We start from the raw sequence: 22,587 nt of genomic DNA, 5'->3' as shown, positions 1-22,587 counted from the left end.
GAGTATGACATCTTAATTATGTACTAGTAAATATGTCACTTTACATTCTTTATAGAAAAGTATTAAAAAGAAGCTCTACAGGGCTTTGTAATACTGCTTGGCATTTCAGTTGTTCTCGACAACGTTCAGCCTAATACCATAAGCTGTCAGGTAGAAAGGGATGCTAAAAGGTGTGTGTACATAATATGCATTAGGGACTATCAGAGGTGCTATTAGGCATAAAAACGCTATGTACTGTGTACCTTTACCATGTTACTGAAAATGAGCAGATTTTAAGACTGTCAACTCCAAAACGAACCGGAGAATGCGAAAAACATCTCATTGTGCTTTTAAACGTAAAATGCAAGATTTTCCTTTTGGAAATAAAAGGGGGTGGTGATGCTTAGTTGTACACACCCAAAACACTGCAATGGTCCCATCCCAATGTGACTAGCAGGGATGAGAAACGAAGCGTTCACTGGCTGGTGCAGATGCTCCTGCTTCTTGTTTGTTTTCTCTTCTCTACTAAATGCAAGCTCTTGGGTGGAGGCAAATGAAAGGAAGTGCTCCGCCTCCCCTTACCCTCACCCTGATGTGCCTTTGTTCCTCTGCCTGTCAGTGTTCCTCATAGGATGCACAAAACCCTACCTGCAAAATTATTTTTAGAGCTCTTTCTGCATTGAATATTATTCATAAAATCTTCTATATGCTGAAGGGGAGAAACTGACTATACCTACAAATAAGGCAATTCGTGTTCAAAAGTGTAAAATGATGTAAACGTTTCCCACCCAGGAAAGCCAAATCAAAGGGAAATTGCAATCCTTCGAATAATCATGTGACACTTACCTATATCTATCTATAGATAGAAAAGGAAGACAGAGAGGGGAAAAAGGCAGGGATTTTTCTCACTATAAATGACGGAGCACCTCTGCAGACAGAGACAAAAAGACATAACTAGACTGGATATTAGGCAATTCAGAAAAATGTCAGCAGCCTGTGCTGGCCTGAAGACAGCACACTGGGGGGCCAGGCCCTAAACACACAGCAATCTCCTCGCATAGGCGGCAACTTCTCTGGCTACACAAACACCTTCATCTATTTCATTTATTTATTATCCGGAACAGTCATATACAGCCTTGCACTGCTATTTATATTTTTTATTATATAAATATATAATGCTTATACACTAGACTATATCCATTATGTATAAATACATAGTAAATTTATATGACTGCCTTCTTAGCTGAATCGCAAGCTTCTAGAGGCAGTACTAAGATGCACATGAATTAATGGTTCCATTAGTTACATAAAAATGACAGTTATCTGACACAAATGGGAAGGGTCCTCCTAAGATCCTGAAGGTGAGGAAGAAGGAAGTGATGAACAGTGTGACAGTAGCCAGACAACTCTCCAGTTATAATGAAGACAATGCTTGACAAACATGTGCTTTTTTTAAAAAGATTTATTTATTTATTTGAAAGCCAGAGTTACAGATAGGCAGAGGCGGGGCGGGGGTGGGAAAGACTTCCATTCGCTGGCTCACTCCCCAAATGGCTGCAACTGCTGGAGCTGGGCCAACCTGAAGCCAGGATCCAGGAGCTCCTTCTGGGTCTCCCATAGAGGTACAGGGGCCCAGGACTTGGGCCATGTTCTACTGCTTTTCCCAGGCCACAGCAGAGAGCTGGATCAGAAGTGGGGCAGCCGGGTCTTGAACCAGTGCCCATATGGAATGCTGGCACTGCAGGTGGCATCTTTACCAGCTTTACCACGTCGCCGGCCCCAAACATGTACTGTAGGTTATGATTACTCTGTCAGCACAGGGTTTATGCTACAATTCCACTTAGTGATGGAAAAAGAAGGCCAGGTCAGCCTCACATAGCATTTTGGTAGAGCAAGTGGGTTCCTGCCACCAGAGTGAACTACTCCCTTTTGTACTCTCTCTCAACTCTTTGGACATTCTCTAATTTGAACACAATTTTAACTAAGATATTCACATAATGAAACTGTGTGGAAAAGTGGCATTTTTAGCTTAAATAATACAAAGAAGGATGGTTTTAAATATTTTACTTGGGGCCACTGTGGTGGCACAGATTAAGTTGGCCCTTGGAATGCCTGCATCCCATATGCGGGTACCTGGCATTGAGTTCCACCTTCAGTTCCAGTGCAGTTTCCTGCTAATGCACCCTGGAAATGGCAGATGATGGACCAAGTACTTGGATTCTCACCCAAGTGGGCAACCTGGATGGAGTTCCTGGTTCCTGGCTTTGGCCTGGCCCAGTCTTGGCTGTTGCAGCATTTGGGGACTGAACCAGAATATGGATGATCTATTTATCTCCTTTTTGTCATTCTGCCTTTCAAGTAAATAAATGAAAGTTTAAACAAAATTTCATTTGCCCCAAAGAAGGCAAGAAAAGGAGGAGAATGGAATTAAAAACAGAAAGGATAAATGGAAAATAAATATCAAGATTTAAACCAAAGCACATAAATAATTAAATTACATATAAATGAATTCCAAAAAAATGCATAGGTTATCAACTTGGATAAAAAAGCAGGACTCAACAATATACTCATACTATCTAAAACAGTATTTTAAATATGCAGAAAAGGACATAAATAGATTAAAATGAAAAAATGATGTACCATGCAAACACTGCATGAGAATGCTGTTGGGACTATATTAATAGACAAAGTACATGTCAAGAAAAAGACTCTTATAGTGATAAAGAGGAACATTTAATAATGATAAGAGCCAATTCATTAAGCAATCTTAAATATGCATATACGTAATAACAAGACTTCAAAATAAATGAAGCAAAAATGAACAGAACATTCTGACAGGAGAAATTAACAAATTCACAGTAATACTTGGAGTTTTTAACAACACTTTCTCAGGACAAACAATCAAAAACATCAATAAGGACGTTGAAAATTTGAACATCATCAACTTGACCTAAATGACACATAAAGAACATCATGCCTAACAACAGTAGAATACACATTCTTTTCAAGTGAATGTGGAACATTCACCAAGACAGACCATAAGGGCTGGGCTATAAAGCAAATCCCAATAAATCCGAAAGTGCTGAAATCATACAGAGTATGCTTCCTGAAATAATATCAAATGCTAATATTTTTGATGAACTGATTTATTAAATGTCCTTCCTTACATCTGGTAATAGACATTTTCTTGAAATCCACTCAAATATTAACATAGTTCCACCAGCAGTGTAATGCAATGCTGTGTATATCTTGTAAAAAAATTAATCTTCTGTGGGTTCACATTTAAAGTGCTTCTCTTAGGGCAGGGAATTGATGTAGCAGTTGAGATGTCATTTGATGGATCTTAGTGGAGAATGGGACTGAGGATGGGAGAGAGAAGAGGAGGAGGGGTAGAAGTGTGGGTGGGAGGGCAGGTATGGTGGCAAGAATCACTATATTCCTGAAGTTGTACTTATAAAATGCATGAAGTTTGTATTGTTAAATAAAAGGTTTATTTGGGGAAAATATATTAAAGAAAATTAAAAAAAAAAAAATATATCATTTGAGATACCTGCATCCCATATCAGAGAGCCTGGGTTTGAATCTTAGCTCTGCTTCCAGTTCTGGCTTCCTACTAATGTGCACCCTGGGAGGCAGCAGGTGATGGATCAATTTGTAGGTTCCTGTAACCCATACAGGACTGAGTTTCAGGCCTCTGGCTTCTGCCTGGCCCTGGCTGCTGTGAACATATGGGATGTGAGCCAGTAAATGGGAGATCTCTCTGTTTTCTCTCTCTCTCTCTCTCTCTGCTTTTAAATAAAATGAAAATAAATAAAAATTGAAACTGGAAAAATTTTTTAAATAATAAAATGCTTTTCTCTCAGGAAGCATATTGTTGATGCTTACCGGTGTACCCAAACTTATAGTAAGATATCTAGAAAAATTCACAAATATTCAGAAATTAAGTAAATTCAGAGTTCTAAATAATCTGGGTCAAAAACTAATTCTTAGGGGCTGCCATCGTGGCATAGCTTATTAAGCCACCGCCTACAAAGCAGGCATCCCATATGGGTGCTGGTTCAAGTCTTGGCTGCTCTGTTTCAAATCTACCTCCCTGCTAATATGCCTGGGAAAACAGAAGATGGCCCAAGTGTTTGGGCCCCTGCCACTCACATGGGAGATCTACATGGAGCTCCAGGCTCCTGGCTATTGTGGCCATTTGTGGAGATGACCAGTAGTAGAAGATCTGTCTCTCTTCTCTGTAACTCTGCCTTTTAAATAAATAAAATAAATCTCTGAAAAAAATAACTAAATCCTAAGGGAACTCAGAAAACATGTTAAGGATTTATAATGAAATCTTACAACTACAAAATTTGTGGGAGGCAACAAAGCAATGTTTAGATAGGAATTTATAGTTCTGTATGCTATGAGAAAGGAGAAACTTCTCAAATCAATGAGATCAGCTTTTATGTTAAAAAGTTAGAAAAACAAGAGTAAATTAAACCAAGTAAGTAGAAAGAATGAAATAATTAAAAAGTAAAAAGCAATAAAACAGAAAATGGATAAAACATGCAAAAGCAAAGTCAAAAGTTAGTTTTTTATAAAAATTAATAAATAAACATTTGGCAAAAGTGATCAAAAACATTCATGCTTCAGAAAACACAAATTTCCCAGCAATAGGAAGGAAAGGAAAGATGCCACCACAGACCTTACAGACACCGAGAAACTAAAAAAAAGGATGTTATGGACAATCTTATTCCATTCATTAGGGTAAATTTCTTGAAAAACAAAATTTAGCAATAATAACTTAAAAAACACAAGAGAAAACCTAAATAGCCCTAAATTTATTAAATAAGTTGTTTGTAATTAACATCAAAACAAATATCACATCCATTATGATGACTATTATTAAAAAACAAAACAAAGAAAACCCCCCCCAAAAAAACCACACACACAGAAAATAACAAGCATTTGTAAGGATGTGCAGAAACTGTAACCCTTTACATGGCAGCTTCTGTGGAAAACACTAGGGCAAATCACCAAAAAATTATCATATAATCCATAAATTGGGTATAGAAGGAACATTCCTCAACATAATCAAGGCAATTTATGGCAAACCCATGGCCAGAGTCCTATTGAATGGGGAAAAGTTGGAAGCATTCCCACTAAGATCCGGAACCAAAGATGCCCACTCTCACCATTTTTATTCAATATATTCCTGGAAGTTTTAGCCAGAGCCATTAGGAAAGAAAAAGAAATCAAAGAGATGATCTGGGGGTGGGAGGGTGGGTATGAGGGGAAGAAACATTATAATCTAAAAGTTATACTTAGGAAATTTTTATTTATTAAATAAAAGCTTTCTGGAAAAAAAAAAAAAACCAGATGACAGATAAACAAGTGCAATATTTACATACAAAGGAATATTAATCAGCCTTAAAAGAGGAAGGACATTTTGGCATGTATCTTAAAGTCAGTATACTAAGTAAAACAAGTCAGTCTCAGAAGGGCAAATATTGCAAGATTCCTCTTAGGTGAAGTTCCTAAAGCAGTCAAATTCATAAAGACACAAAGTAGAGTGATGGTTGCAGGGGCTGGCAGGAAGACAGAATGGAGAGTTAGGTATTTAATGGATATGCAATTGAGATTATGGAAATAGGGAGATGAAGATCAAAGGGCACAAAGTTGCAGATTTGTAGGATGAACAAGTCTAGAGATCTAACATACAACATAGTCTTGGCCGGCGCCGCAGCTCAATAGGCTAATCCTCTGCCTGCGGCGCCGGCACACCGGGTTCTAGTCCCGGTCGGGGCGCCGGATTCTGTCCCGCTTGCCCCTCTTCCAGGTCAGCTCTCTGCTGTGGCCTGGGAGTGCAGTGGAGGATGGCCCAAGTGCTTGGGCCCTGCACCCCATGGGAGACCAGGAGAAGCACCTGGTTCCTGCCATCGGATCAGCGTGGTGCGCCGGCCGTGGTGGCCATTGGAGGGTGAACCAACGGCAAAGGAAGACCTTTCTCTCTGTCTCTCTCTCTCACTGTCCACTCTGCCTGTCAAAACAAAACAAAACAAAACAACAACAACAACAACAACAAAAAAAACAAAAAAAAAACAAAAAAAACCCACCACATAGTCTTTAGTCAATAATATTGTATTGTCTTTGGGGTTTTGCTAAAAAGTAGACTTTAGGTGCTTTTAACACACACATACACACATATATACACACATACCCTTGTCACTATGTGATATGATGAATATATTAATTTGCTTGATTAAAATAACCATTTCCTTATGTATATGTGATATCAAAACAAATAATGGTAGAGCTAGTGTTGTGGCACAGTGGGTTAAATTGCCATTTATGATGCCAGTATCCCATATCAGAGTGCTTATTCATGTCCCAGCTGCTCTGTTTCCCACCCAGCTCCCTGCTAAAATGCCTGGGAAGGCACCCAGGTGAGAGAACAGGATGGAGTTCCTGGCACCTGGCTCTGGCCTGACTCAGATCTGGCAGTTGCATCTATTTGGGCAGTAAACCAGGGGATAGAAGATCTCTCTCTGCCTCTTCCTCTGTAACTCTGCCTTTCAAATCAATAAGTAATCAAATAAACAAATAAATAAATCTTAAACACAAATCTTGTACTCCATAAATATATGAAATGGGGCAAGGCGGGTGGCAGAGAGGGGGTGTGTGAGGTGGAGTGTCCTGGGGTGGGGTGGGGTGGAGGGTATGACATAGATAAAAAAAGGAAATAGAAAAATTGGTAGAATTTCAATTGTGAATGGTGGTCATGTTTGCATAACAAAGTAAAAGGACAAACATGGTAAATTTTATGTTATGTATATTTTACCGCAACAAAAACCTTTCCACAAAAAACCAGCAGGCCCAGATGTCTTCACTAGTGAATAGCAAACATTTAAGGAAGAAATGATACCAATCTTACAAAATCTTAAAACAGAAGACAGAACACTTCTGAACATGTTTACGAGGCCAGCATAACTGAAATCCACAGTATATTTGTGCGAAATAAAGGTCTGTGTAAAATGAAGGCTATGTGGTTCTACTGCAGTTTCCCACAGACTCTGTGCTTCCCAATAAGGTGGTTTTCAGGAGTGATATCCAAAGATCTGCAAAAGGGGGAACCAGGGTAAAAATTTCCTAGACATCCCTTGGTGTATTCTAGTCGCTAAGGCTCAAACAGTCACGTGCTGCATAACAACATCTTGGTTAAAGATGGACCACATCAACTGAGGTGGTCCCATTAAGATTATGAGGGGCTGGTGCTGTGGCGTAGCGGTTAAAGCCACTGCCTTCATCACCAGCAGCCCATATGAATCCCAGCTGCTCTACTTCCGATCCAGCTCTCTGCTATGGCCTGGGAAAGCAGCAGAAGATGGCTCAAGTCTTTGGGCTCCAGCACCCGCGTGGGAGACCCAGAGGAAGCCCCTGGCTCCTAGCTTCAGATCAGCACAGCTCCGGCTGTTGTGGCCATCTGTAGAGTGAACCAGCGATGGAAGACCTCTCTCCCTCTCTCTGCTTCTGTCTCTCTGTAACTCTGCCTTTCAAATAAAATAAATGGTTTTTTTTTTTTTTAAGATTATAATGGAGCTGAAAAATTCCTCATGCCACGTATCTCTACTGTGCTTTTTCTATGTGTACATACACAAATACCCTTGTGTAAAATTCTCTATAGCATCATTATAGTAACATGCTGTACAGGTTTGTAGCTTAGGGGCAAGAGACTATACCATCTAGGTTTGCAGAAGGATACTCTATGATATTCACACAACAAAATCACCTAATGACATATTTCTCAGAATGCATCTCTGATGTTAAATGACAGTTGACTGCATTTAGTTTGTGTTACTCTGGAGCGCAGAAATATTAAGAAGGCAACACAAATCTCTCTAAATTCTTGTGAGGTATTTGAGTGCTTATGCACTGTTGGAAATGGCTAAAAATATGGTCCTGTCCCTTTACTGAGGCCAAATGCATTCTGCTACATCAAATTGTAGTCCATACAGTCAGGTGGGGCTTCTTTTACCTACTTTGCCTGGAGGCTCTCCTGTCAGCTCACCAACCCTATACTGTTCTTCCTCTTGAACCCTGCAAAGGCCAAAATGAAACAGAATTGTACATGACTTTACAGCCAGGTCCTCTGAGATCTCAATACCAAGACCTGGTCATGAATAGTCAATTGGCTAAAGCAAGCACTAAGGAACTGACCCAGAAAGGAAGCAAAGCTCATGCAAGTATCAGATTGACAAGGGTGTCATTATCAATAGCATTTATCATGCTACCAAGTATTCAGAGGTATGCCATGAACAATTGAGTGTTCCTGCCAGCTCTACATGTAGGTGCCTATTTTAGAATGCAAGAAAAAGAACGAATGTAAAATGACATGGGCTCATTATATAGTATGACAAGCCAAGAAGATGGTTTTAACACTTTGAGTTTTCTGAGTCAACCACCACCACCACCACCACCACCACCATGACACTGAGCTTAGTAGCAAAAGAAAAGGCCTTGATATAGAAGGATAACTTGTCGGGAACAGATCCTTGCCCCAACTCCATATTTTGTCTTCTCCAAAAATGGAGCCCTTTTCACAATGATTCACATATTTGCCTGATCATACCAACAAACTATAATATATTCTACTGCAATAGGTAAAATGGATGCACATACATGAAAATATGAAAATAATGAATACAATAATTACAAATTTTATTTTTCTGGACCAATAGTTTTAAGTACTTTATTTTAATAAAAAGGAGGGTTTTAGTTAAAGCAGATACTCAACAATACTTCTTACAATTTGAAAAAACATTTTTGGAGGTAAAACATCAATTCCAAGTCCTCTTTTATGTAAATCTCAATTTAAAAAGTTTAGGGGCAGGCATTTGGAACAGTGGTTAAGACACCACTTACACCACTTGGGATGTCTGCTTCCCATAGTGGAGTGCCTGGCTTGGGGTCCCAGCTCCCCATTAATGTACACCCTGGGAGGCAGATCAAGCAATCTGGCCCTTTTACCTGTCTCTCTGCCTTTCAAATAAATAAAAATAAATTTAAAAAAATTTAAATTTTTACCACAGGTAAGGTTCTTTTCTAAGCACTTTACATGTACAGTCATCCCTCAGTATCTATGGGATTGGTTCTGGGAAACCTTGATTGACTTTGGAATATCAAAATCCACAGATATTTAAAACCTTCCAGTACCCTGTAAAAAATACTGGAACATCATATGCACACAACCTACACAAATCCTGTTATATACCTTCAGGGATAGGGAACATCTAGCTCGCAAGCAATATAAGGCCTGTGGAGTCATTTGGTCTGGCCCTGCCAAGGCAACAGCAGGCAGGACTCAAAATTCAATGAATCTATAGCATGTTAATTTTTAAGCTGATCATTTTTGTATGGCCCAAAAATGACATTATAAATATCCAAATGGCCCTTGGAAGAAAAAAGGTTCCCCACCTCTGCCTCTAAAACACTTACAAGACCTAATACAATGCAAATGCTACTTGAGTAACTGTTATATGGTGCTGTTTAGAGAATAATGACAAAAACAAAAGTCTATCCATGTCCACATGCATGCCATTTCCCCCCAGCTATATTCTGTCAGCAGGTGGTTGAGTCATGGATCCCATGGATCCAGAACTTGTGGGGGGGGGCTGATTGTGCTATCTTATTTAATCTCTATTTCTCTATCAAGAGGTATTATTTAGGGAAAAAAAGAAAACACTGTGAAAGATGAAGTAAACTAACATGCTTAAGGTCACCCAACTGAAAATGAATGGAGTTGCCATGCAACTCCAAGCAGCCTGTTTCTGAACAACTTTGTTATTCATATACATTCACTCATTTGCCTTTTTAAAAAAAAAAGATTTTATTTATTTATTTGAGAGGTAGAGTTACAGACAGTGAAAGGGAGAGGGAGAGGGAGAGACAGAGAAAGGTCTTCTATCTGCTGGTTTACTCCCCAGATGGCCGCAACTGCTGGAGCTGGGCCAATCCAAAGCCAGGAGCCAGGAGCTTCTTCCAGGTCTTTCACGTAGGTACAGGGGCCCAAGCACCTGCTGGTGAGGGGGTGGTATGCCTGTTCTCTGGAACAGATTGATTAAAGAAGAAAAGCAGTCTTGAAATGTTCCTGTGTGATGGCTTGGGATATGGCAGTTATTCATTCCTGTAAGAACCGTGAGGGGCTAACACTGTGGCATAGTAGGTTAAACTTCCGCCTGTGGTGCTGGCATCTCATATGGGCACTGGTTGGTGTCCTGGCTGTTACTCTTCTTCTTCTTTTTTTTTTTTTTTTTTTTGACAGGCAGAGTGGACAGTGAGAGAGAGAGACAGAGAGAAAGGTCTTCCTTTGCCGTTGGTTCACCCTCCAATGGCCGCCGCGGCCGGCGCACTGCGGCCGGCGCACCGCACCGATCCGATGGCAGGAGCCAGGAGCCAGGTGCTTTTCCTGGTCTCCCATGGGGTGCAGGGCCCAAGCACCTGGGCCATCCTCCACTGCACTCCCGGGCCACAGCAGAGGGCTGGCCTGGAAGAGGGGCAACCGGGACAGAATCCGGCGCCCCGACCGGGACTAGAACCCGGTGTGCCGGCGCCGCTAGGCGGAGGATTAGCCTAGTGAGCCGCGGCGCCGGCAATGGCTGTTACTCTTCTGATCCAGCTCTCTGCTTATGCCCTGGGAAAGCACTGGAAGATGACCCGAGTGCTTGGGCCCCTGCACCCATGTGGGAGACCAGGAAGAAGCTCCTGGCTCCTGGCCTTGGATCATCCCAGCTCTGGTCATTGCAGCCATTTGGGGAGTGAACCAGTGGATGGAAGACCTCTGTCACTGTTTCTCTTTCTGCTTCTCAAATAAATCTTTTAAAAAAACCCAACCAAACAAAAAAGAACCTTTGAAATATGCTAATTATACATGGCAGGAATAAAACCACTATGATTACGGGAAAAAAGGAGATTGTACAGACATTGCCCATGGTGGTAAAGACTGCCATCATGAGGTGGGGCTATTCTGGGAACAGATTTTGTTAGCACACTTTTTTATGCATTCAATTCCTTTTCTTACCACATCTGACTTACTGGTATAAAAGCAGCACTCTTCACCTAAAAAGAGGCAAAGTCCTCTCTTTTCAGCAATGAGGAGGTCTAATCCTGGGCAGTTTTGAAGGACCACTGCTGCTAAGGAGTCTACCTGGTCTTGGAGCTGAGTCAGTTGGTATGCTGGGTCATCTATGCTTCCTTTGAGTGAGCAAGATGTCTTCAACTGTGTTTGCCTTGTCTGCTGAGACTGCAATCTGGCTACTCCTGTCCCAATTCCTGCCAGCACACCCAGTGTGATTAACTAGGTGGCAAATCCAAAATCCCTCTTGACGAGTCCAACTAGGGGGAAAGGGAATGAAGACTGGAGCAGAATATAGGACAAAGAGGGAAACAGAAAAGCAAGAGTACAAGTGGCTGTCCAGTTAGTGGTGAGACAAACATTCCTGGTCACCATAGAAAAAGTACATCCCTGTCTTCAGTCCTATACATCCTGTAAGATGGAAAGTTACAGGCTGTGAGTTTTGTGATGACTCATGTACATGGTGAGTAGACAGAGCAGCTGCAGTTATTGGGTGAAAGGTGTGTTTAAATGAACTATTGCTGGGAGCTGGGAGAGTTTTCGTTGATTACAGGTTGTTGGGCAATGAACACACTTCATGGCAATAGGGAAAGGGAGAGTGTGAGAAACAGAGGGATCTGGCCAATGAGTAGGGCCATGACAAAGGGACTTAGGATAGGTGTAAAAGGTGGTTTTCCCTGTGGATAAACTGTGAACTCCACGGGGATCTAACTCCAGGGGTCTTCCAGGAAGGTTTTGATCAATAGTTATATTTCAGGGTGTGGCAGGGTCTGAAACCTTATATCCACCCTGCTTCTGCTGTTCCCCAGTGGTGGCTGAGGGCAGGGAAGGCTTTGCCAGGCCTTGGGCAGGAAGGAGTGTGTAGAGATTCAACATGAAGGTGTTGGGGTGATGTTCAGAGAACAAACAAGAGGAAGCATTGATAGTAGGTATGGTAAGGGTTTGGATGGGGAGTTTTATTGGGACCACTTTTACTAATTTTGGGTTATTTAGCAAAGAATTGCTGTAATGGACATATCTCTGTGTGGGATTTTAGAGTAGCCAAACTAATTGAGGCTCAGTTGTACTACAGGGTTTTTGTTTGTTTTGTTTTACGATTTATTTATTTACTTGAAAGTCAAAGTTCCACAGAAAGAGAAGGAGAGGCAGAGAGAGAGGGAGGTCTTCCATCCACTGGTTCACACTCCAATTGGGCGCAATGGATGGAGCTGCGCTGATTGGAAGCCAGGAGCCAGGAGCCTCCTCCTTGGATTCTTTAAGTCTCGACATGGTATCTATCACTTCACATGCATCAAACTAGATGGCTTGATGGGCAGAAGTTTTGGTTATATTATTTATTAATTTTATGGTACAAAGGTATAATCCCAAATGATAAATCATATTACCTTGATAGTAATTTCCAATCTCATTGGTGGAGACTCTGGATATGGTTAAAGGGCTCAGTATAAAAAGCATATTTGGGGCCGGCGCTGTGGAAAAGTGGGTAAAGCTGTCGCTTGCAGTGCCACCATCCCATATGGGCACGAGTTCGAGACCTGGCTGCTCCACTTCCCATCTAGCTCTCTGCTATGGCCTGGGAAAGCAGTAGAAGATGGCCCAAGTCCTTCGGCCCCTGCACCCATATGGGAGACCCAGAAGAAGCTCCTGGCTCCTGGCTTCGGATCAGCACAGCTCTGGTTGTTGTGGCCATCTGGGGAGTGAACCAGCGGATGGAAGACCTCTCTCTCTCTCTCTCTCTCTCTCTCTGCCTCTCCTTCTCTCTGTGTGTAACTCTGACTTTCAAATAAATAAATAAATAAATCTTAAAAAAATGAGAGATAAGGCCGGTGCCGCAGCTCAATAGGCTAATCCTCCGCCTTGCGGCGCCGGCACACCAGGTTCTAGTCCCGGTCGGGGCGCCGGATTCTGTCCCGGTTGCCCCTCTTCCAGGCCAGCTCTCTGCTGTGGCCAGGGAGTGCAGTGGAGGATGGCCCAAGTGCTTGGGCCCTGCACCCCATGGGAGACCAGGATAAGTACCTGGCTCCTGCCTTTGGATCAGCGTGGTGCACTGGCCACGGCAGCCATTGGAGGGTGAACCAACTGCAAAAGGAAGACCTTTCTCTCTGTCTCTCTCTCTCACTGTCCACTCTGCCTGTCAAAAAAAAAAAAGACACTAAAGTTTTTTTTTTTTTTAAAGCATATTTACCTAGGGAAGCAGCCAACAGCAGTAAAGCATCCTACTAAACAGAGGTAAAAGAGTGCTAAGAGAAATTTTCACCATAGGTCCTGCTGGTAGGGGTGATTACCGGCAAGATGAGAGTTAAGACTATGACTGCAGATGGTAATAAGGGGTGACAATGAGTTATAGTAAGAGAGGTAAACAAAAGGTAAAAAAGGATGTGTGAGTGGGAGTGAAGTCAGAGAGGCTGCCTTGGAGCCACAGGTCTGAAACTAGGTTGAGAAGGTGGACTGATAGAGTTGAATACCATGTATTTCCTGCAGAATTACCTGGAGGAATCTGTGGAATTCAGGAATTGTCAGGGGGAATGAGGAAGCAGTTCTTTCAGTAGTATGGGGAGCTGCGTCAGCCTCAAAGTCATGGGACTGGAGGGAGTAGAGGTGTCTAGGGGAAATGTTACTAATTTTAATGAAGTGAAATGTACCCAGAGAGAGTATCCCTTGAGTTTAGCAGTTGTAGGGGAAGCCAGTATCACCTGATAGGGTTCATTCCATTTTGGATTTAGGGCAGCGTCATTTTGTTTAAGATAGACCCGTCAGTGGGCTGAAATGTGGGAGTATAGTCTGAAGGTAGAGGGTACGGTTTGGGTAGATATATGTCTGCATAGGTCCATAAATGAGTGCATTTTGCCAAGAAGAGAGAAGCTAAGAGAAGGAACAGCTTCAGAGTTATGGAGGGGAGGAAAGTCTGGTGTAACAAGAAGTCTCCATATAGAGTTTCTAAAAGGCTGCGAATTAACCGTTTCCAGGGAAGAAATCTAATTCTTAATAGGGCCAAAGGAGAGTTTTACCCAGATTAGGTGGACCTGGACAAAGAGTTTTATTAGAACTTGTTTTAAAATTCCATCCATCCATTCTAATTTTACTGAAGATGGGGTATGATAGGGAAAATGAAAATGCTATGAGGCATGGAGAGACACTGATACTGAGTAATTTTGGAGATAAATTCTGGCCCATTATCCAACTGAATAGATGTGGGGAATCCAAATCTAGGGAAAATTTCTCCTAATAGTATAGTACAAACAATAGGGCCTCTTTTGTTGGTGGTGGGAAAAAATTTTACCCAATGCAAGAAGCTATCTACCATAACCAGAAGGTAATGTATCCATTTAACTGCTGGCATATTGGTGAAATCAATTTGCCAGGTCTCTCTTAGGAGTGATCCATGGGCCTGGTGAGTAGGGAATGGGGGTGGTCTGATATTGGAGTTGGGGTTAACAGTCTGACAGACATTACATGTCTTGGATATGGTATGCAGTTTACCGTATAGTGGGGGTCAGATGTGTGATTTTCAGAAAATGAATAAGGGGTTTTGGGTTTGAATGATATAGAGAGTTAAGTTTCTTAGGTAACTTGAAGAGAAGAGGGGAGCATTATTTTATTATCTAGAAACCATAATAATTCCTCTATGGAGGGCCCTTGTTGTTGAAACTGAGAGATCTCTAAATCTGAATAGACAGGAGCTAGGCTGAAGAGAAACGATGGGACTGCTTCACCATTGACAGCCACTTTAGCTGTTAGGTTGGGTAGGTTGTTAGCCTCCAATAAACACTGTTTGTCTTTCTGATGTCCTTTACATTGGATGATGGCAGCTTTTATAGATAGTTGGGCAGCATCTAGGAGGGCCTTTATCAGTTTACCATTTTTTGGAGTCCCTCGGATGGTCAGAAAGCCTCTTTCTTGCCATATCTGGGCATTGCAGTAGATGATGTTATAGGCATATCGGGAATCCATACAGATGTCAACAGTCTTTCTCTTTGCTAAAGTCAGGACTCAAGTCAAGGCCAATAGTTAAGCCTGTTGGGAAGTTGTGCCCCGGGATAGGGATTGAGCCTTGATGACCCTTTGTGGGGGAAAAGACACGGTATCATCATGGTAACCCTTGATTATTGCATAGCCACAGAAAATGGGGCCATTTTGAGGGTCCATGGTCAATAAACCTGTCAGGGGCTAGAGGAATGTAAGCACCCATGAAGACAGTGAAGTCTGGTTAGGGAGAATCAAGATAATCAGGGCAGGAATATGATTCATGGGAATCAGATAAGGTTGTAGGAGGAAAAGTAGCCAAGTTAAGAGAAGAGCAGTGATGGAAGATGACAGTGGGCTGGAGAAGAGTGGAATGGAGAATTTGAGTTTGAGTTGGAGACATGAACTGAAGAGCCCAGTGGCTAGGAAGGTCCTGTAGTCTGTGGGAAGACCACATTTGTAGTGGTTGATGGAAGGTGAGTTTTTGTGTCTCAGGTATGAGGAGGGCAGCAGCGAGCAGGACTTTTAGGCTCTTATAAACCCTGTTCAAATGTTTGCAGAAGTAGACCACAGGGGTGGTAGAGTCTCCTGCCATCTGGGATAGGAGACCAAGTGCCTGTCCCTTAGAGCTATGAATATAGAGAAGGAATGGATTGTGTGGGTTAGGAAGGCTCAGGGTGGGTGCTTGTAGAAGAGTCCTTTTTAGAGCTTGCAATGAGAATTCCAAGGGGGTTTGTAAGGGTTTGTCTAGGACGCCTTTGGTATCCTCATGAGAAGTTTGGCAATAAGGGAGACATTTGGAACCTAGATGCAAAAATAACCTACAAGTCGTAAGAAAGAGAAGAGGTCTCACTTCGTATGTGAGAAAGGAAGGGAGTATATTACCTGTTTCTGAGCTGGAAGAATTGCATGAGTGTCTGCTGTTATGAGAAGCCCCAAGAAGGAAAGAGAAGTAGAGATTAGTTGAGCCTTTATCAGCTAGAAAATTCAAAAGAGTTGTGGTATGTTGAATACAAGTGTCTTAGGAGGGGCTACAGATTAGAAGATCATCAATGTGGCTGGCGCTGCGGCTCACTAGGCTAATCCTCCACCTGCAGCACCAGCACCCCAGGTTCTGATCCCGGTCGGGGCACCGGATTCTGTCCCAGTCACTCCTCTTCCAGTCCAGCTCTCTGCTGTGGCCCGGGAGTGCAGTGGAGGATGGCCCAAGTCCTTGGGCCCTGCACCCGCATGGGAGACCAGGAAAGGCACCTGGCTCCTGGCTTCGGATCAGCATGGTGCGCCGGCTGCAGCGCGCCGACCTCAGCAGCCATCGGAGGGTGAACCAACGGAAAAGGAAGACCTTTCTCTCTGTCTCTCTCTCTATCTCACTGTCCACTCTGCCTGTCAAAAAAAAAAAAATCATCAATGTATTGAAGGGAGGTGGGTAAAAGGTTGATAGAAGCTAAGTATGCTTGGAGAGCCTGTTCAAAGAAAGGGGCTGTTCTGGAAACCTTGGGGTAAAACAGTCCAGTTAAGTTGTTGGGAAAGGTAGGAATCAGGATCCGACTGTGTAAAAGCAAAGAGTAGCTGGGAGAATGGGACAAGGGGAATGGTGAAGAAGGTATCCTTTAGGTCCACAACAGAGAAAAAAGTTGTGGTGGTTATTTGGGACAGGAGAGTAGAGGGGTTAGGAATGACTGGTTAGGTAGGGTTAAGAGTTAATGCATCTGAGGTCTTGTACTAGGGGGAAGGAGCCGTCGTCCAGTTTTCTAATGGGAAGTATAGGTGTATTGTGAGGTAAGTGGGTAGGGACAAGGATTCGAGCCTGAAGGAAGTGGTTTATAATCGACTTTAAGCCTCTATGGCCCTCTGGATTTAAACAATATTGAGGAAAAACAATAGCTTGTGTGGAATCCTTTAGGGAGATGGGAATGGGAGTACAGTGGGTGGCAATTATGGGGGGGATATATCCCATATTACAAGGTTCACTAAAGAAACAATGGAAGAGAGAGAAGGAACCTGGGATGGTGAGGCAAGTCCTTAATATGGAGGACAAGTGTATAGGTTTTGTCCCCAGCTGAAATAGGGACAGATGCTCCTAACTGGTGGAGGAGGTCTCTGCCCAAAAGGTAGGTGGGGCAATTGGGAAGAACAAGGAAGGAGTATAGGAGAGTAATATCTCCAAAGCAGCGATATAAAGGAGGAGTTTTGTTTGGTATTTCAATGTTGGCGCTTCATGCCAACAACAGAGACAGAGAAAGGAAGGAGTGGGCCACAATATTCACTTAAAAGAGATAGTCTAGCCCCAGCATCCACCAAAAAAGAGATCTGCTTGCCAGACACTGTCCCTATCACCCTTGGGTGGACTTGATTGTGATGGAGCTATAGAATCTGGGCTTCTTCATTCTGTTAAGTGTAACAGAGATGAGACATCCTGTGCTCAAATTGGTGGAACATAGGGCCATCCCAGATGGTGAGGGTATTCCCCTCTGGAAGAAGTCCATCTTCCAGTGTCCCTACTGTCCTCAGTCAGGACATAGTTTAGTGGGGGCCTTGGGCTGAGGCAGGCCTTGGCCCAGTGCCCAGGATTGCTACATCAAAAACAGACTCCCTGAGGCCTGGGATGTGGCTTGATGTTAGATTTGATAGGGATTTGGTGAATTAGAGAGGAAAGTATTTGATACTTTAATTTTGTATTTTCTCCTTCTGAATCTTCAGTTCTTCAATCCTATTGTTAAAGGTGTGAAAAACTGCACTATTGGGGGCAGTTTGTGAAATCCAGCTTTTGGAGTCTGCACCAGATGTCTGCAGCCAATTGGGATATAACCTGGAGATATAAAAATAAATGTCTCAGGGCCAGCACTGTGGCACTGGGATCCCATGTGGGTGCCAGTTTGATTCCTGGCTGCTCCACTTCCGATCCAGCTCCCAGCTGATGGCCTGGAAAAGCTGTAAGAAGATGGCCCAAGTCCTTGGGCATCTGAACTGATGTGGGAGACCCAGAAGAAGCTCCTAGCTCCTGGCTTTGGATCAGCTTAACTCTGGCCATTGTAGCCATTTGGGGAGTGAACCAGCAGATGGAAGATCTCTCTCTCTCTCTCTCTCTCTCTAACTCAGCCTCTCAAATAAATAAATGAATCTTTTTTTAAAAAAAGTCTTTCTCCGGAATTGAGATCCATGTTGGCATATCTTACCATTGCCTCTGTAAGGCGAGACATAAAGAGGGAGATTTTCTTTGGGCCCCTGAGTGATATCCCAAAGCTTGTCATAGTTTACCTGCTATGGCTATTTTTAGCTATAATAGACAACAGGAAGGAAATCATGTGATCTTGGGCCTGTATCCCTAGTCGGTTCAATCTGAGATAGGGGTGGACCTAGGGATGGCTGGAGTGGCGTCTGAGTGTCTCTCTGGGCCTGGCGGTGAAACTCATCTGCATGCTGTTTGGCACATGCTACATGCACTCCAATTCATCCAGCGTTAAAGTGGATGAAAGAATGAAATGGAGGTCCTGCCGAGTTAAACTGTAGGACTGCCAGGCAAAGAAATCATTTGTGATATTTGGAGGGGTTCTCTGAGAATGTGCCTAAGTGACCCTGAATTTTACTAAGGTCTGATAAGGAGAAAGGGACATTGCCCTTGACTGGACCTTTCACTCTGGCCACCTCCTTTCCGGGGGGAATCCAGCCAGGGTAGGCCTTGAGGGAAGGGGATCAGGTAGTACACTGGGGGAAAGGTAGGTAGGTAGGGATGTGAGGGGACGCAGGGGTGATATGGTGGAGGGTCGTCAGCTGGGTCAGGATCACAAAGAGGGTGCAAGCAGAAAGGGAATAATGGAGTGGAGAGTCTGTTGGAGGGGTCCTCTTCCATGAGGAGAACATGAAATGAGGAACAAGAGCTGCAGAGGGAGGGGCAACCTCGGGGAGGAAAAAAGCCTGAACATAAGGGACCTCTGAGCATTTGGTGTTTCTCTGTGTAAAGTTGTCAAGGTCATGATGAATTTGGAAACTGAAAGTTCCAAATCTGGCCACTGAGAATCATTATCCAATTTATACTGGGGCCAAGATATAGAACAGAAGAAAATTAATCATTTTGGTTTTACCTTCCCTTTCAGGTCCAAAGCCAACAGGTTTTTTAGGTGACAGGCCAGGGGCCAGTTGGGACGAAATTGAGAAATTTTGGAACCCCTGAACAGGCAAAAGAAGGCTGGGGTTGGGCACTCAGCTTCACGGTATCCCCTGGGACCCTGGGAGAAGAGTTAGCCATAACCCAAGTCTTCTCACAGGAGGAGAAGAAGACCCCAACACTTGGCTAGGCATCTCCAATTCAAGAAGTGTGGGACAAGTTCCCAACCCCAAACCAGACCTTCTGAGAGATAGGGGGAACAGTCCATTCTGATCTGCCCCAGACACCTTTGGGGAGACAGAGGCCAACTTCTTACCAGTCTGTGGGTTGGAAATCAAGTCCAATGTGGCATGCAGCAGAGAGATCCAGCAAGAGGATTCTGGCTGGAGTTTGTATGACAGCAGAAAGACAGGAAGGCAAGGGCAGATTTAATTGGGTTGGTTGGGGAAGAAGAGGAAGAACCAGAAAAAGGGAATGGAGGGTGAGAGATCCTGGATGGGAGTTTAGCCATGCAGGGTATAGTGTGACTAGGGGTCTCCCCCAGGGAGCAGGGCACTGTCAGAGATGGACAATCATGGTCAACTCGTGATCCTTAACCCCAGTTTGCCACAGAAAGGAAAGAAAATCGGGAGGAGGGAGTGAGTCAGAGTTTTCGCCCAGAAGGTATCAGAGCACTTGGCAAAGGGCAGTCAGGTGAACAGAGAACTCTCCCAATTGCCTTCAAGCTGTATGAGATTCGAGGGACCAAAGTGGGAGAAGGAACTGATCTCTCAAACTCCCTCCTCACATGGGGCACCAACTGTTAGTGTACAGGGGACAAGACAAAGAGGAGACAGACCACGAACTCAACAGCCAGACAGGTTTATTCAGAGACAAACCTGAGAGGGACCCACTACTGGTGAGGGTAGACAGAGCTGCTCCCACACAGAGTAGGTGATTATAAAGCCAGGGCTGCTTTTGGTTTTGGGTGGGCAGGCAATTGGCCTGTTTGCATGGGCTTCTCAAACAGAGTGGGTGTGGGCTAGCGGATGAATCAGGGTTGAGCTGGTTGAGGAAGAATGCAGGGACTTGGGAAGTTTCTCAACAGAATGGAGGTTGGAATCTGCCCTCAGTCGTGTAGGCAAGAAACCAAAAGGCAAAACTAAAGCTTCTGTTCTTGCTTTATCACTTTCTACTACTGAAATCTCAAGATACATGCAAAGGGCTCCTCTTGTATGGCCTGTACTATGTAACATCCTTTTTGAAACCAGGAGCCAGGAAGTCCCTCCAGCCATCTCACATGGGTGACAGGAACCAAGCACTTAGATCATCTTCCGATACTCTCCTAGACACATTAGCATACAGCTGGATCAGAAGTGGAGCAGCCAGGACTGGAATACGAGATCATATGGGATGTCAGTGTTATAGGCAGCAGCTTAAGCCATTGCTCCACAATGTCAGCAGCCCATGTAACCTCGTCTTTATTTTTAAAGATTTATTTATTTATTATTTGAAAGGCAGAGTTACAGAAAGGCAGAGAGAGAGAGGGAGAAAGAGAGAGAGCATCTTCTATCTGCTGATCCACTCCCCAAATGGCTGCAATGGCCGAAGCTGTACCGATCTGAAGCCAGGAACCAGGAGCTTACTCCGGTCTCCCACGTGGGTGCAGGGGCCTAAGGATTTGGGCCATCTTCTGCTTTCCCAGGCCATAGCAGAGAGCTGGATCAGAAGTGGAGCAGCTGGGACTTGAACTGGTACCCATATGGGATGCCGGCACTGCAGGCAGAGGCTTTACCCACAACACCACAGCGCTGGCCCCCCATGTAACATGTTAACACCCAGTGCTTTTCACTGGTCTTCTGCTTTTGCACATGTGGGAGCAGAGGCAAAGGGCTTCTTACTTCCCTTGCTTTTTAACCTTGATCCCAGGATTGACTCCTTAGGGTTCAGTACTAGTAGAGGAACTCTAAGGAGCTAGAGCAAACAGTGCCGCTATCTGTGTGAATCTACAACGATTAGCCTTGGAGCAATGAGCTGGCTGTGGGCAAAAAATATTTGTAAGATTTCCCAAGAATGATTCCCAGTTGTCCTAGTTCAGTGGAATCCTAGGGAAAGAAACTGCTATTAATCATATACCAAATGCCTGCCCACCATTTGAAAGTTAACTCTCCTTCAATGTCTCCTGGGTCCTGCACATCCATTAAATGAATAAATTAGTGAGCCATTCATGTCTGTGCTTTTGTAGCTGTTTAGCTTTTCCTCTCAGGTGGGAAGCTGGGATATAGGTAACTTTCAGAGGAACAAACACCATCCAGACAAAGCTGCACTGAACAGCACCTGAGAGGCTAACATTAATGAGAACAAATTAAAGTGCTATTGTTGTGCTGTTTTGGAGAGTGAAAGCCAACAGGTAAGAAACACTTAAGTATCAACTATACTGCCGTGAAACCTGAAGCTTCAATTAACCCTGGCAATTTCAGAGAACTCCGAGGGTGACCATCTGCGAGTAAACAGTTCAGGCAACTTACACATCTTGTTTTAATCTTTCTTTGGATGATTATAATTTCAGGGTATAAATAAGGTTATTAGCAAGAATGGAGCAACAACAATAATTACAGTAAGTATTTGCAGAGCACTTTGATCAAGCTATGACGTCAGCCCCTCTGCAGCTTCAAAATGGGAATCTCATGCCCCGGGTTTGCTCTCCAGGAACGCCCTGAAAGGAGGCTACAGAAAGCACTCACACAAAAGAGGCTGCTGGGACTCAGAAGTGACTTCTTTAAGGGATTTTGCATAAGCCCATCATAAACCAAAATACCCGAGGGGTCTGCTATTCAAATCACCCTGGAAGTTGTCTCCAAACACATTATGCTGCCCCACAATGATATCAGATTTAACCCATCCAACTGGTATTTCACATCTGTCTGTGCTATAGCAACTTTTGGATGCATTAAGCAAGTTGGGTGGCCTGAAAAGGGAAATTAAGTCGCATTCGTATTTTATGTGTTCCATGTCCTCAATGGCAGGGATGAATGAAGCTCTGCCCTTAATAAGATCTCTCACTGTAGCTGCAGTAGAATGCAGGGGATGCTTGTACCTGTATGCAGCATGTACTCAGTCATGTCTAAACTAATGAATCAATAAGGTCACCCTAGCTGGGAATGGAATAGTATGAAAAAATTCAGGTCACAAATACATGTTAGATTCAATTATTTTGAATTATAACACTAGTAAATGAAAGTCCAAACAGGGCTAGCATTGTAGTGCACTTGGTTAAGTCACCAACTGTAATCATATGAGTCCTGGTTAGAGTCCCAGCTGTTCCACTTGTGATTAACCCCTTGCTAATGTGCCTGAGAAACCAGCAGAAGATGGTCCAAGTGCATGGGCCCCTTATACCCACATGGGGGACCTAGATGAAATGTCGGGCTTCGGACTGACCCAGCCC

General features: G+C 43.5%; 1 protein-coding gene across 9 annotated transcripts in view; it reads right to left on the bottom strand.

The window, feature by feature from the left end:
- METTL8 (methyltransferase 8, tRNA N3-cytidine) overlaps positions 1-22,587 on the bottom strand; it is a 119,484-nt gene that overhangs the window by 69,561 nt on the left and 27,336 nt on the right. For 2 of the 9 annotated variants that reach the window (XM_070070704.1, XM_008258733.4), the window contains exon 3: positions 8,001-8,058. The exons of the other annotated variants lie outside the window; for them this stretch is intronic. In XM_070070704.1, coding sequence (XP_069926805.1) covers positions 8,001-8,058 — 58 coding nt within the window. The remainder of the gene's footprint in view (positions 1-8,000; positions 8,059-22,587) is intronic. 9 annotated transcript variants of the gene reach the window in all.

The sequence above is a fragment of the Oryctolagus cuniculus genome, chromosome 3 (genome assembly GCF_964237555.1).
Source record: "Oryctolagus cuniculus chromosome 3, mOryCun1.1, whole genome shotgun sequence".
Lineage (NCBI taxonomy): Eukaryota > Metazoa > Chordata > Mammalia > Lagomorpha > Leporidae > Oryctolagus > Oryctolagus cuniculus.
Note: the sequence above shows the minus strand (reverse complement) of the source record. Positions and strands in the feature narration are given on the sequence as shown.